This window comes from Durio zibethinus, chromosome 10 (assembly GCF_047325235.1).
Source record: "Durio zibethinus cultivar Kanyao isolate XHJ-2024 chromosome 10, ASM4732523v1, whole genome shotgun sequence".
NCBI classification, from domain to species: Eukaryota; Viridiplantae; Streptophyta; class Magnoliopsida; order Malvales; family Malvaceae; genus Durio; species Durio zibethinus.
This window is the reverse complement of record NC_143171.1, coordinates 3,688,226-3,703,178: the sequence shown is the minus strand read 5'-3', so window position 1 is coordinate 3,703,178 and position 14,953 is coordinate 3,688,226. Positions and strand designations below refer to the sequence as shown.

At 32.7% G+C, this 14,953-nt stretch overlaps 1 protein-coding gene and 1 pseudogene across 2 annotated transcripts; one reads left to right on the top strand and one right to left on the bottom strand.

The window, feature by feature from the left end:
* Position 1: 1 nt before the first annotated feature.
* LOC111292955 (uncharacterized) lies at positions 2 to 4,142 on the top strand (annotated as a pseudogene). Its single transcript, XR_016345585.1, has 7 exons — positions 2 to 216; positions 457 to 660; positions 770 to 908; positions 1,055 to 1,101; positions 1,185 to 1,229; positions 1,367 to 3,405; positions 3,491 to 4,142. The product of XR_016345585.1 is annotated as an uncharacterized LOC111292955 (transcript).
* Positions 2,791 to 7,917, bottom strand: LOC111292953 (phosphoenolpyruvate carboxykinase (ATP) 1-like). The gene is made up of 13 exons (XM_022885614.2): positions 7,802 to 7,917; positions 7,234 to 7,487; positions 6,680 to 6,858; positions 6,415 to 6,568; positions 6,235 to 6,319; positions 5,420 to 5,520; positions 4,889 to 5,187; positions 4,539 to 4,712; positions 4,379 to 4,444; positions 3,789 to 3,967; positions 3,481 to 3,650; positions 3,220 to 3,388; positions 2,791 to 3,136 (listed from the first exon to the last, which is right to left on the bottom strand). Exons 2-13 carry the CDS (start codon positions 7,476 to 7,478, stop codon positions 2,993 to 2,995), a joined length of 1,965 nt encoding a protein of 654 aa, XP_022741349.1. The 5' UTR covers positions 7,479 to 7,487; positions 7,802 to 7,917; the 3' UTR covers positions 2,791 to 2,992.
* Positions 7,918 to 14,953: the final 7,036 nt, after the last annotated feature.

Sequence of the window (14,953 nt, the reverse complement as noted above, 5' to 3'; positions counted from 1 at the left end):
GGAAATTGGTGATACCTGCAGAGTCCAAAAAAAAAAAAAAAAAGCAAGTTTTCTTTTTATGAGAAAAATATTTCATAATAATTTGTAAACTAATTTGTAAGACATAACTATTTCATTTAGACACAAAAAAATGTTATAAATATTTTTATAGCAAAATTAATGATTTTTTGGTTTTCAAAATCAAATTCTGCTTGAGTTTTAGCATTTATACAGAAGGTAAGTTAGCATTGCAATGAAGATGTTTGATGATATGCTTAAGAGAGTGTATTTTTCCTGATTTATTCATATATATATAAATCTTCGAGATAATTTTCTATTTGACTTCTTTGGAAGTTTAAAATTTTCCTTTTCATAATTGAATTAATTTTTTTTTTACTAAAAATGGTGCTTTGTTCTCTTTTTTGTTTTGGTTTAGATTCTTGGTCATTACTCTTTTGATGCTATTGTTTTCTGCAGAAATGGCAAGTGAAGAAGACAAGAAATTAACAGGAGAAATAAGGAGAGGATTTACCAGATTTTTAAAGATTTTTTTACCAGGTATGCAGTGTTGGGTTTTCATGGGTTCTTTAAATGGTGGTTTGGGTTGTTGCAGGGTGGCAAAGCTTGATGAATGGGTGGCTGTCGGATGCAGACTACTTACTGGCTTTCAACAAGGACTAGGTCAGTGCTTTGGAAACCGGCATTATGTTTTTTTTTATTGATTGCAAATGTTAGGATGGATTCCTTTCTAGTTTCCTTAATGATAGTGTTTTCTCATTTCTCCTTGCAGAGTTTCTTCGACCCCCTCCAATAAACAAGACGTCTAAGTTGATTGGGAACATTATTAAAGCCAATGAAACAACGAAGTGAAAGTCATTCCTTGATGCTGGTTGTATTAACAGTCATGACACTGCAAAATATGAGCTAGCGTAAGTACTTTTATTCTTCATAGATAAAGCATTATTTGGTTGATACCTAGAAAAAGTGGGTACCTATAGTCTTCTGTCATATTGTTTAATTCTACAATTCGTTAATATGACTATAACGTAAGTAACCTAACAAATTACCTCTATAGGCATAAAACTTCAGATTCTGCATCACTTGCTTCCTTCCTGTGAATCGGTAGTCATTTACCTTGTACGGACCTTTCTTATTCTGCTTGTTTCATGTGGCTTTTGTTCTTACATAATGGCCTTTCATATCAGAAGCATGCACATGCCTACGTGGACTACATGATCATTTGATTGAAGGTAACATTGTGTTTGCAATTTTACTGTCTATATCTGTACTTTTATGAAGGCTGTAAGTGTTTGTGGTCTTCTGTGTGCTTGTTTTATGAGGAGATTATTGAAACTAATATGTTTTAAGTAACAACTTACAAATGCAGTCCCAAGCTTACTGAATGATCTTGAAAGCCTCATGGAGGATGCCACAGTTGCTTTGCAAACGACAAATGAACATTTATCTCCTCTGTCAGACGAGGAATTTGTTGATGAACTGGAGCCATAAGAAAGTAGTGGTGAAGTAGGTTTGGTGCTTCAACTCTTTCTATTTGTTGTAAATGATACGATATGTCGCTTCTTTACTCTATTCATCTTCCATTAGTGCAGGTACATTTTCATTTACCCGCATAGCAAATGCCAGTGGTTATTTTTTCCTTCTTTGGCAGTATTTAAGTCTTTGCCTGGTGCAGAAAATGTCTTCCTTTTTGTCCTTCCTACTTAAACCCCTTTCTATTTAGGGCAGATTCTTGTTAATTATTACCAATTTCAGCGCATCAACTCGCCCACAAAATTTTTGCGAATTTGTTATTTCCCAATGTCATTATGCTGGCAAAACTTTAATGATTGAAATAACCTTTTTAATGACGGAACTGACCTTGCACTGGACCACCTATCCATGAACCGCAAAACATCCAACAAGAATAGTGGCTTAAAGGCGAGGCATTCAAATTTTAGAAACTTATTGTGTATCTATTTTTTGCTAGAGAAATATCCAGTTGTTATTGTTATGATCATTCATACCAGAGGCAGGAGAGCTGTACTCTTTTTTTTTTCTCTTAATGGTATTTTTTTTTTATATCTTTCTGCCTGCTGCAATTGGCTATTAAAACATAACTTGTCTTGCTGAATTCGTTTTTTCCTTAAGTATGAAATTTTATTTGATCTCATCTTCACGGACCTGAAGTGACAGATTATGCTGCCCTTATGGGGATGATTTATAGTATGGTGAAGCAGGACCATGTGATGCAGGTAAATGGGCTGCTCAACATGTATTGAAATACCTTTCATATGGAGAGAAACCATTCCATCAATAGAGATAGGGCCCTGGGACGATTTCTTTTTCTTTTATTTTGTTGTTTTTTTATAGAACAGTGACAAAATATCACCCTTCTACAGCAGTAGAAGATTGTTACTTCTCTAAATCTCAAGTCATCATCAGGAGAATTAAAGAGTTATTGCCTAATGTGGTCTTTGCGATCTTACGTGAATGATCATAGTATTCATCTAGCTTGGAAACTTGCTCCTTGAAATTTAATTTATTATTTTTTTAGAGAATCCAGAGTTGTTTAGACAGGAAAATAGAATTATTTTGAATTAAGCCCTGCTTTGCTATATATGTTTTGATACTTTGTAGCTTAGAAATATGCCATCCTATTATATAGTGTATAATAAATAATTCTAAGTTTTGATTGATTCTATTGTCCAAGATTAGGTGCTTTAGTAGGGACTCAGCCCGGAACATCCGAAGGCAGCCCCCACTTGCTATTTAAACCATGAACTATTTCAATCAGTATCAAAGCCTGAATGGTTAACGAAGGCAGTAAAAAAGTGACTGCCAAAAGAAAAAGGTTACTTCAGTTAAAAACCATAGTACATATGAATTAGACCCCAATAAAGAGTATTGATTATATCTTTAGACCACCAACAAAACTCTTTTATTTCTCTTACATTTGATCATTTTATGCGCAACTGCTAACAACAATTTCTTCCCCTTGTTCATTATTCCAGAATTAAAAGTTTGGACCAGCTGCTAGGATCTCCTCAGTCAGCTTGTTGTCCTTGCCAATCTTGTAATTTGTGAAGGTCTCAAAGTTCTTCTTGAACAGGCCAGCTAATTTCAACAGTGTGTCCTTGTATGCCTGCTTGTCAGCCCACTGCAATCCCAAAAACCAAATACATTAAAATCAAGAGAAGTTCATGTGCTCTGCGCTGAAAAGTTGAAGAATGGGCAACTTACAGTGTTCTCTGGATGCAGGATTTCAGAAGGCACTCCCTCAATCTCAGTGGGGATCTCGAGCCCAAACACCTCAGTTTTCTCGTATGTTGCATTCAAGAGGCTGCCAGAGTGAATGGCATCAATGATTTTTCGAGTGTATGGTAACTTGATTCGGTTTCCAGAGCCATAGCTGCAGAAAAACCTCTGGTAATTAATTCAACTTTTCCCGGAAATAAGTTAAATGTTAATATTCCAAAATGGTTCATAATGAACAGCAGTTACCTTCCACCAGACCAGCCAGTGTTGACAAGCCATCCTGTTGCTCCATGCTTCTGCATTTTCTCCGCAAGCATGGCTGCATACTTAGTAGGATGCAACATGATAAATGCTGCACCAAAGCAAGCTGAGAATGTTGCTGTTGGCTCCTTGATACCATCTTCGGTGCCAGCCACCTATATTATGTATCATCAACCAAGTTCAGTCAAAATATGCAAGAATCTAAAGCCTTATATAAGCAATCAAGTCTGGCTCAACAGCACAAATAAGAAGGGGACAACGAAAAACTATTTTAATTGGTCATAGAAAAATACCAGAGCAGTGTAGCCACTAATGAAATGGTACATGGTTTGTGCCAGACTCAGCTTGCTCACAGGTGGAAGGACACCAAAGGCATCACATGCCAAAAGTATGACATTCTTAGGATGTGGACCAACACATGGTATCTTAGCATTGGGAATGAATTCGATGGGGTAGGCTGCACGAGTGTTCTCTGCAAGCAAAGAAAATCATATTAAAGATTTGTGTAAGAATAATTCACTGCCAAATGTTCTGCATATTATTCTATCATCCTCCATCTGAATTCATGGTTATCTACGGAATTCATTGATCTCTACCACAGTAATTGACATCATGGAATTTGGCATTGAAAGCTACTTCATCATCTACTTGGTATTTGCAAATCCTCTATTTGGTATTTTCATATTCTGTCACAATTTTCATTAACTAGATCGTGCATTGAGAAAGTCAACAAAATGCTTACTTCTAATTTTACATATAAAACAACCCAATTAGCAAACTATATGAGCTGACTCAGCATTGTTCATCTTATCCATAGGCCACTTTTTTGAGTCAAGGTACTTCTGATGCATATAAGACTCCAAGATTTTGTGATAATATATACCTGTAACTGATTTGTCCCCATAATCCACTTCTCTTGTATGTTCTTCAAACACTACGTTTTCCAACACTGCAGAAACAAAATAAAAATAAAAATCAAACTGAGCACTATGATTGTATTCCAGGTAAAATGATCTAAGAACAGAGAGGACATAGAATTTCACCAGTGCCAAACTTAATGGCATTCCAGATATCAGGCTCCTTCTCCCTTGAAAGATCAATGCACTTGGCATAGCAACCCCCTTCAATGTTTGACACACCATTGTCACTCCAACAGTGCTCATCATCTCCAATCAGATACCTATTGTGATCAGTAGACAGAGTAGTCTTGCCGGTACCTATTAAGAAAATTATTGAAGTAAACTCATTAGTCAAATTGCAAAACCAAGGTAATAAAAAAGGACATGTATCCTTTTCAAAACAAATGCATCAAGGCTTCAGTAACAAAAGAAAGAGGACACATATCGTTTGGGGACCAGCACCACATCGTGCCCTTGCTCCGATGATACTATACCTGACAGTCCAAAGAAGAGGGCAACATCTCCATCTTTCCCCATATTGCAGCCAGAATGTAAGGAGAGGATTTGACGCTTAGGCATGAGATAATGCATAACACTGAAAAGACCCTTCTTCATTTCCCCGGCGTACTGAGTGCCGAGGATGACCATTTCCCTCCTAGCAAGATTAAGGTCTATGCTAGTGGAGGATGTCATGTAGTGTGTATAACGATTACACGGGAACTGTCCAGCATTGTATATAGTGAAGTCCGGAGTACCGAAATTCTCCAGCTCTTCTGGAGTGGGTCGGATACACCTGTCACCCACCCAATTATCCATTTGTACACTAAGCTTTTACCATTTGTTTTAACCTTATTCCTCCACGGAATTCTATTAGGGATGATAAAAACTAACATGATACATTTATTATTATATAATTAACATCATCACAACGATAAAAGAGACTTATCTGGGATAGGCTTAGACCTGTGAAACACACAAACAAAAACGGCTGATAAAAATTTTTAAATTGCTTAGCTTTTACTTACATGTTGTGCATGAACAATGAATGATAAGCTCTAGCAGAGACAATCCTGACTTTGATTCTGTTCTGTGGATCCCAGTTCAAGAATTGATCATTCACAAAAACCTGGAAATCGTTTACATCCATCAATCAGAATTCATGTAGATTCATCAGTAAATAATTTCTTAAACTGGTTGCCCATGGGCTAAGCAGCACTAATTTTACGTTAATATAGAAACAATCAAGTATATTACATTAGTAGAATTAATGTTACATTTTAATTATTTATTTACTTAAATTAATTTTGATTTCATTTTTTAAAAAATTTATATTTGATACACTACAACACATAATAACATATAGTACTATATATATCAAATATTAATCCTAAAAATAAGTACCAACAAAGATTAAAGATAGCTAAGTTTCTAAATAATTGACTCCCTATAATTATCAAACTGAGATATATTCTATTCTCTCCCTGCCTCACAAAGCCAGGAAGACATAACCTAGAGCATGGACCCCACTGGGCCTCATCTCCAGTTAAGGACATATAAAATTCAGTCATGCAAGGACAAAGTTGCTTCTCCTAATGGATGAGGATGCCCGTAGGGCAACTTGTTGGACCGCAATTGATACCATAGGTGATAGGACCCAGTAACCACCCCCCCCCCCCCCAAACCCACATCACCATCTTCCAAAAGTAAATATTACTTTTATTCTTATATACTTTAATTTACCATGCTACCCTTTTAGTGTCCATTTATTTAAATTCTGTCTATGCATATAGATACTTCTCAACATGAACAAAAAGTTGCAGACTTAAAAAAGAAAGTTCACCTTGTCCAGAGAATTCAAGTAATCAACAGCTCTTTCTCTGTTCACTAAGAAGGTTTGCTCGTCCATTTCAATGTTGGGTGAGCCCCTGTCATCCCCAATTATTAGTTTCTAGTAAAGCACTATATATAAATCCTTCTTAAGTCAAAACTTCCTTATATACTAGTCCGTGAAAACACTTACTTTCCCCACCAAAGCTCATCTTGGGTGGTGTCATCGATAACAACCCTCTTATCTCTTGGAGACCGCCCCGTCTTGGCCCCTGACAGGGTGGCTAGTGCACCAGTGGATGTAATGAAAGAACCCTTTTCATACTTGATAGCCTGTTCATACAACTCTGCACCGATACAAGAAACCATAATTTTTTTTTATTTTACTTTACGATATGTTACTTGATATACCATTGAGTTAAAAGGTTTCGGCGGTGAATGGTTTATGTTATATATACCTGCAGGAGAGAGGTTGTAGAGAACATGGGTGAATTTCAAAGAACTGTCACTGACACTGATGGTTGGGGCCTCCAAATGGTGGTGCGCCACATGCGCGACCGCTTGAGTAGTCTTCCCTGCTGGGTCTCCTCTTACCACCTTTGGCCCAGTCCCTCTCGTCAGTGACGCCAACGATGCACTGTTCAAATAATTAATGAAAATTAAAAAGCAAAATCATTAAACCAAAATTATTAGGAAGCAAAGATTACAATAAAACATTCATTTTTCATTTCATCGGAGCAAGAGGGGAAGAATGAAGCCTGAAAAAGCTTCTGCAAATCGCATCCGTTGCTTGACCCTAACAATCACGTGGGCCACACATCAAAATCCACCCCAAATAAAATACAAAGTTGCATCATCCATCATGATTTTGATCAATTTCTGTCTTCCACCGTCTGATCATCCCACATTAAATTCAAGGGGGGTCCACTTGTACCATATTATTATTTTAATAATCGTCTTAATTTTGATTTTTTTTTTCTTTTAATAATCTGGGTTGCATGTGCACGTATACCTGATGGACTGGAGCTGCTGCCTCTGGCGTTCCTCCTCCGACAAGCTAGCGAAGGCACCCTGGGTCCCTTCGAGAGGCGTAGTTGGCGCAGATCTCTTCTTCTGCAAAGAGTGAAGCTCGTCAATCGTCTGAGCCTTAACGGTTTTTGCACTATCATCGTGACAGATCCCATTTCCCTTTTTCTCCGTCAGAATCCTCGCCAACGGACTCCTTGGCGTGGTCACTCCGTTTCCGTTTGCCCCCATATCTTCACTCTAAAAAATGACAATAAAAAAAGAAAATTATAACCCTTTTTTCTAGTATTATCCACAATATCTCCCTAGCTTATAAATAGTAAGAAAAAACAACGTTGTTTTAACCAATTTTAATGTTGAAAAAAAAGAACCGAAACATAAGGCTCCGCCATAAGATCATGTTTTGAACATTTCTCACTCTTTCTTTTATCAAGATTGCCCGTAAAAAAATGTAACAACACAGACTTTGCCCAACGGTTCGAACACAACTTAAAGTTCGAAACCCGTTTTCTCTCAAAATAAATTAAAAATAAAATAAAAGATGATATTAGTACCAGAGATTGAGAGAACTGGATATGCAGAAATAAAATAAGGAGGTTAATGAGAAATGAAATGGATCATTCAACGTTGAAGAGGATGCTATCGAAGGAAAAAACGAGGAAGGGTTGATGAAAAATGAGGCAGGAGAGGAGTCGAATTTAAAGGGTTCAGTAGGTGGGGTAGGAGGGGGTTAACTAGAGACTAGAGTTAGAGAGATAACCATGGTTAAGTTCATCTCTCCTTGATCAGAGTCAAGGCTAAAAAGGGCAAAATTCCAAACCTTCATTTAAACTTGGACAGAAAGGGACTAGGAATTCAGCTGGTCCCACACGCACACCACACGCAGACCGGTAACTGGGTTCGGTTTTTACTAGGCAAAATCTTAGTTCTTGTCTGTCATGCCTTTTAGGAATTGTTTGGATGGACTTTACTATAAAATTCTTTTTTTCCGTTGCAAATTGTTATGCTCCTTAAACACTCAAGAAATTATTTTCAAACTTTTCAATATAATTTTTTATTTTTAGTTATCAAATTTGTGATTAATTTTAATTAATTTTTAATTTTAAAAATTCAATCTTTACTCTCTCAACATAAAATCGTGCATTAATCAACTAAATCAAAATATTTTGTAAATTTTTACCATTTATATCTAGATTCTCATATGATTTAAATTTAAAATAATAGCTTAATAATAATAGTATAAAACATTATTTAAAATAAAAATTAGTAAAAATATTAATTTTTCATACTTTATATTGAGATTGAATTGTTCTACACAATGACGAAAATTTTTTATCAATATCATAAACTTTATTTTCTAATTTTCAATGTTTAAATTTTGATCCTTGAGATATCGTGTTTAAGACATTATTTCTTTATCTGAACCAGCAGACATGAATATTATTTTTTTTAATATTTCATTCCGAAAATGTACCTTAATACTACATATTCTATAATTGACGTATTATTATTAATGATAAATATTCACTGTATTTTTTAACTCAACCTTCTAATTAAAATATTTTTATGGCATATAAAATTGATCAAGATAGCATGAGTTAAAACAAACACGGCAGTGTTAAGCTCGACTTGATCTGACGAGAGCACAGAAATTAATGATCCCGTGTGCACCCGAATATCTCTGTCTTACCATATACCAACCCAAAGCAATGGACAAGCAGAGTCGGAAAGAGCGTAGACCCCACACGTGCACTTTTATTTATAACAAAAGAAAAGGCTTATCGCAACCGTCTATTTTAATTCAATCCAATTTAATTTCCTGTTCGATTCCGGATTCAACGTCGTTCCAGAAGTTACGTCGCGGTAAATATTTCGCAGTTAAAAAGGTGGAAGTTGTCTAGAGTAAATACACTTGTACCGGCAGCGTAACTTTTTATCCAAAAAAAGCTGATTTGGTAAGATGATGTTTTTGGTTACTCTTTCAGCTTTTTTATTCGGCGTCCTGTCGCCGCAACAAGCGGGACTATGGGAGGAGTGGGACCAAATTTGTTTTAATGATATGATTGTTATCATATAGCTGACATTTTTCGGTTCGCATGATTGATATCCAGCCGTCCATTAGGTGTTTTGCGGTAGGCTATAGGTGTAAATCATGAGCTGAAAAAATGTGATTTCAGTTCTGTGACTGGGGTCCATCTTTTAATCAAATATAATTAGATGTTTTTAATAATAAAATATAAAAAATTTTCAAAAAATAATATTTAAATGTTAAAAAATACATAATTTTAGAATATTAAAAAAAATGGAGAAACAAAATGATACGGATAGAGTATTTCTTTGACTTGGCCAAAGTATTATAAAAAAATAGCCTGCAAACAAAGCAGCTTGTTTCCTAAAATCAGCACCGTTGATTCACGGGAATTGAAGAATCCATATTCTAAGGAAATACCAACTCTTTAGTTGTATAAAGAAGAAACCCTTACGTTTCAAGTACGCACAACTCTCACATTATCACGTCAGCAGCAACCATTATCGTTCGGACATATATCAAAGTACGGCCGCCAATGATGTTGTCACGTCATCCGTCCTTTCGGGGAAACCATCCGAGGTTTAATCCTCTGTCATTTATTATTTTATGTTTTTCTTCTTGTTGGTGGGAAAGTAAATTTTGACTTTTGACTTTTTTGGGGGGTTAAATTAAAATTCTTTAAGGTGTGGTCCATTTATTATAGCACAACAACCTCAATTGGGAATTTGGGACCATGCAATTGCGATTTTCAAAAATTTTTAAAAATAATTTACTTTAATATAATTAATTTTTTAACAAAATTCATGTATCATGATTTAAAATTTTTAAAAAATCATAAAATAAAAAAATTAATTTTGAAGATAAAAAAAGGGAAAAGAAGAGTAAAAATATGGTTTTCATAATTAAAAACAAAGATATTTTCAATTTGGATTTTTTTTATTATTCTCCTTGATTTATTTTCCCCACAATTACAACTAAATTCGACCAAAAAAAAAAAAGAAGATTCCACATATACGCTCAGTGATAACGTTGAAAACGAAGAAAGATGGAAAGGATTATGGCATCTCCTTTCCGTTTCTAGTTGCAGCAACAAAAAAAAAAAAAAGTGGCCACAGGGCTCCACGTCACGTTCCATTTTTGTCAGCTTGAACATGAATACATCTGGCAAAATAAGGAAACCAAGTTCTTTCTTTTTCAACCAAATCTCCTAAGTGGATGAGAAAACACATGGATTTGATTTGGAGCACTACTGCACTAGCCATACTTTAGTCAAGCTTAGAGTCCTAGACGCATTCTTTTTCTTTTCGACCTTTTGGTGGCGAGGGAGAGATGGGGAAGCTGATTTTATTGAAAATTTGTCGATTTTTTTTGTTAAAATTGTATTATCATATATTTAATAAATATTTAATTTTTTATAATTTTATATTTAAATTTAATTTCTTCAGTTATTATTAATTAATTTTAAATTTAACATTATATCAAAATTAACTTTTTTTATTTTTTTAAATTTATCACTTGATAGATTTTTTTTTTATTTATACGTGATATGAATATGTTAAAATAATATTATTTTACACTTAATAAATATATAATTTTATATTTAAATCAAACTCATTCACTTGCTAATTTTAAATTGAATACTTAATAATTTTGTAAATCTTAAACACCTAAAAAAATAACAATAAATTAGGTTATGAGTTTATTAAAACATGTTTTGTTAGTGAAAATATGTCTCTTGATATGGTTGTTAGTTCACTATGACGCAGTGGCATTTGGCCACGAGGGATTGAGGAAATTGCCTTATGTTGAGGATACGATTCTTGATTTTGTTGGAAGACTTAAAAGATATAGAAAATGGGGGGGAAAAAGCGGAAGAAAACGATAAAGATGACATTGAAAGGAAATGGCTAAGCGTCCATTTATTTATGTGAAACAGTATTTGACAGGGCACATCCTGAATTGCAGCCATAAGGCCCGTAACCATTACCATCAAAACCTTTCGTCCACGAAAAATTTCCTAAGTAAAACGCTTTTATCCACGTCCATTTTAAGTCAAGCAAATCAAGAGTTTCATACAATTTAGGAAATAATTTATATTTGATTTATTGTTAATATATACATTTTATTTAATTTTGAATGGGAATATAATCGATCAAATTTAAGTTGATACAATATTAAACTGAAATTTAAACTCAACTTCAAATTCAAAACTCAAAATTCGGTTCAAATTCAATCAAATTTTATTTTTTTGGTTTAAACTTAATTCGAGATAAAAATCGAATTACTCAAATTCGTTCGATTAAGTTTGATTAACATATAAAAATAAATTTGATTTTTATATTTGATAAAAATTTGATTATTTGTACTCGAACTCAAACTCAAGTTCGAGATATTTTATCAATTAAAATATAAAATTTCAATTAAGCTCGCAATCTTTTTAGGTCTGATATAAGAATACTCAAATTTTATTTGACTGATAAATCGAACTACTTCTAACTCGATCATAATCGAGTCGAATTTGAATTTTATTCAAATTGAACTCGAGTAACTTACGAATAGTAATATATTATTTACATCGCTAATTGTGAATGGATGAGAGGTTAATTATCGCATCATTAATGAATAATTTTAAAATTCTAATATATAGATATTAGAATGATACCATTAAGTCTCGTAGTGTAATTACAATTATTATTTCAATTATAATAAGAATGACTTTCTTCTTGTACTTTCAGCTTCTACGAATCAAAATTTAATTTTTGCGTATGTATCGAAAATAAAATTGTTTCCATTAAACTCATATAAGACTTAAAGATATTATTGATCCTATTATAAAAAGAAAAAAATCTAATGACATATGAATTTCATCTACCAAATTACTTTTCTAAAAATTTGTTAAGATGTTGTATTCTGATGTGCTAGATTTATGGTTGATACAAGCTTATGTTATGGATCTAATTTGATTTGGTTTTTTTTTTTTAATTATTGCACAAACTTTTTTTGGGGTCCATGATGAGAATTTATTTCAAAAGGAGGGAATCAAATCCTGATTTTCTTACACCCCCTTTGGTGATCACGGTGAAAGTGATGTATTCTACCGGAGAATCCATTTCCAGGGTCAAAAACCTTCTAAGTTACACATGATCCATTCACATGACAAGCAGCATGAAAACCAATAAAGGCTGGAACTTTCCCGCATAATGACTTTAGCAGGAGGAGATTGAAACCAGGGGAGGGCATATGTGGTAGAGGTTAAAAGGGGCAAACTGGCAAACCCCCCATTGCCTTTCCTTTAATAGATGTTCTTGATATTGATGGGCCAACTGGGGAAAATGAATTCAAATGAGTTTGTTGATATAGGTATGGTCAAGATTTGTTTGCTTCAGGGGGAGGTTAGTTTCAGATTATTGGAGAAATAAATGCAAAAGAAAGAGAGGGCTGGGGGAGTTCCAAACTTGGAGGAGATATATTGACAGATTTATACACTTTTTTGCCTTGAAAACTATATTTAAAACTGATAATTTGAAATACAACACATATTATAACGATACAAATAAAAAATATAAAAATAATATAATTTAAAAATTTTAAAAAAATAGGTTTAACTAAACAACAAAAATATAATTCATAATTTTATATCGATATAAACAGTAAAAAATAATTTTTATATAAAATATGATGTAAAAATGTAAATTTTTAATAATTTATACAACGTAAATAAATAAATTATCAGATCTAACTATATCTTTTTTGTCGGAAACTGACCTGCTTTTATATTAAAAACTTCCACAATCTTGACCTGAGGTAAATTTTTAGATCGTTGTCCTCATGTTTGATCAAAGGTGGGTGATAATGCCGTGATAATTGGGATGCCAAAGGTTGGTTTCAGGTTAAACTTCAAAAGTAATATTCTGGGTAGTTTACTGGTTGAGAGTAAATTTTAGGTCGAACCACCAAGTATTTTATTTGAAAAAGGAAATTCAAACTTTGAACTGACAAATTCTCATAATAAAACCAGTGTTAAAAATCAATTGTGAATGTGAGATGTCCTTATACCGTGTCAATTTTACTTTATCTTGAAATAATATATATTTTTTCACCTGTATGGTGGGTGTGGCCAATTCTAGCGGATGTAATGGTTATGATAAAAATTGTTGGATTGAAATTGTATATGTAATTTCACAAAAGAAAAAAAAAAAAGACAGATTTGAAACAAAAATAAAATAAAATAATATTGGATAAAAAATCAATGAAAATTAATTAAAATAGTAAGAATTGAATATTTTATTTGCAAGGTTTAAATTTGATTCTTGTTGCTATTAATTTTTTTAATAAACGATTCGTAAATTTAATATAAATTTTTTAAAAAAATTTACGAGATTTTGACTCCAAAATGAAAATCCTCTCATCTTAATTTTTTTTTTTACCAAAAAAAAAAATGAACAAAAATAAACAAAGGAAAGGCAATGAACATTGAGGAGGAAGTTTCTTTAGTCAAGTATTGTTCTTTTGCACTATAACTTAATCTAAAGTTGAAAGTCTACGGAATTGTGTGAAGGGATTAACGAAGTTTCACAAAAAACAGAAGAAGTTTCGTATAGGTTAAGTTTGTTTCATTAGTACCCTCTTTCGCTTTCTTTCATTCTTTAATAGCAAATTTATTAAGTTTAAACAACAAAGTTTTGTGTTAATATTCCCTTTTAAAAACAAGTTCACAATGACAAGTTCTTGTATTTAACCCTAATTTTGTTTCGGACAATTCGGAATATACTTAGACTCGTCAAAACAATTTTGATTTAAAAATCTTAATTTTTTTTTCTTTGATATATATAAAAATAAAATTAGGTTTATGCAATTGCAATTGAAAGTAAACTCACTATAATAGTAAAAGTAGGTGAGAATGTTGATAAGAGTAAATGCATTACTAATATCATCTTGGCTTGCGTTAGATTTGTGGCCAAATTCAAGTATTACCATCAAAAGCAACTTAAATTTCAATGTCAATGGCACTTCTATTCTTCTTGGGTTGACAATTTTAATTTGAAAACATTTATAATATAAAACACCTCACCTTTCAAAGCTTAAAGGACTCCTTGTGAAGGTCATTAGTTCAAATATTGAAATAAACGAAAGTTAAATTATGGGACGAGAGATGGTTGCTCAAACCATACCGGTGAGTGTCTTGCTTTCGTTGTGACATTGGTATGCATTGATATCTATGTGTTTTGATATATTATTTTCGATTTACTTGCATTATCTAATATTTTGTTTATAAAATATATTTATCAATAAATATACTTTAATTACGTATACTTATATGTTTATATGCAAATATAAATTTTAAAAATTATAAACATTTAATTTTTGAACTTTTTAAATATCAAATAAATGAAATAAATATAAAATATTAATAAATATGATAAGTTATTGTTTAACAGCCTAATTTAATGAGTATACTTAAAGTGCTTGATCGTTGGTGTAGATCAAAAATTTTTTTTTTAAATATAATATTTAAATAAAAAAAATATTTATTATTGAATTGAGTTGAGTATGATTGAAATTTATCAGATACGAATTATTTTATTTATCCATAAACTATTTTTGTTACATAATTTATATAATTAAAAAAATAAAACAATGAAATGACAAAAAAATCCAAATTATGGTGCCACCTAGA

Bases quoted from the DNA above. Each gene is read 5' to 3' on its own strand.
- LOC111292953 (XM_022885614.2), bottom strand. From the start codon at position 7,478: ATGGGGGCAAACGGAAACGGAGTGACCACGCCAAGGAGTCCGTTGGCG. The intron at 5,521-6,234 runs GTGAACTTTCTT...AACGATTTCCAG, and splicing joins ACTTGAATTCTCTGGACAAG to GTTTTTGTGAATGATCAATT. The intron at 3,137-3,219 runs GTAAGTTGCCCA...TTGGGATTGCAG, and splicing joins TCCTGCATCCAGAGAACACT to TGGGCTGACAAGCAGGCATA.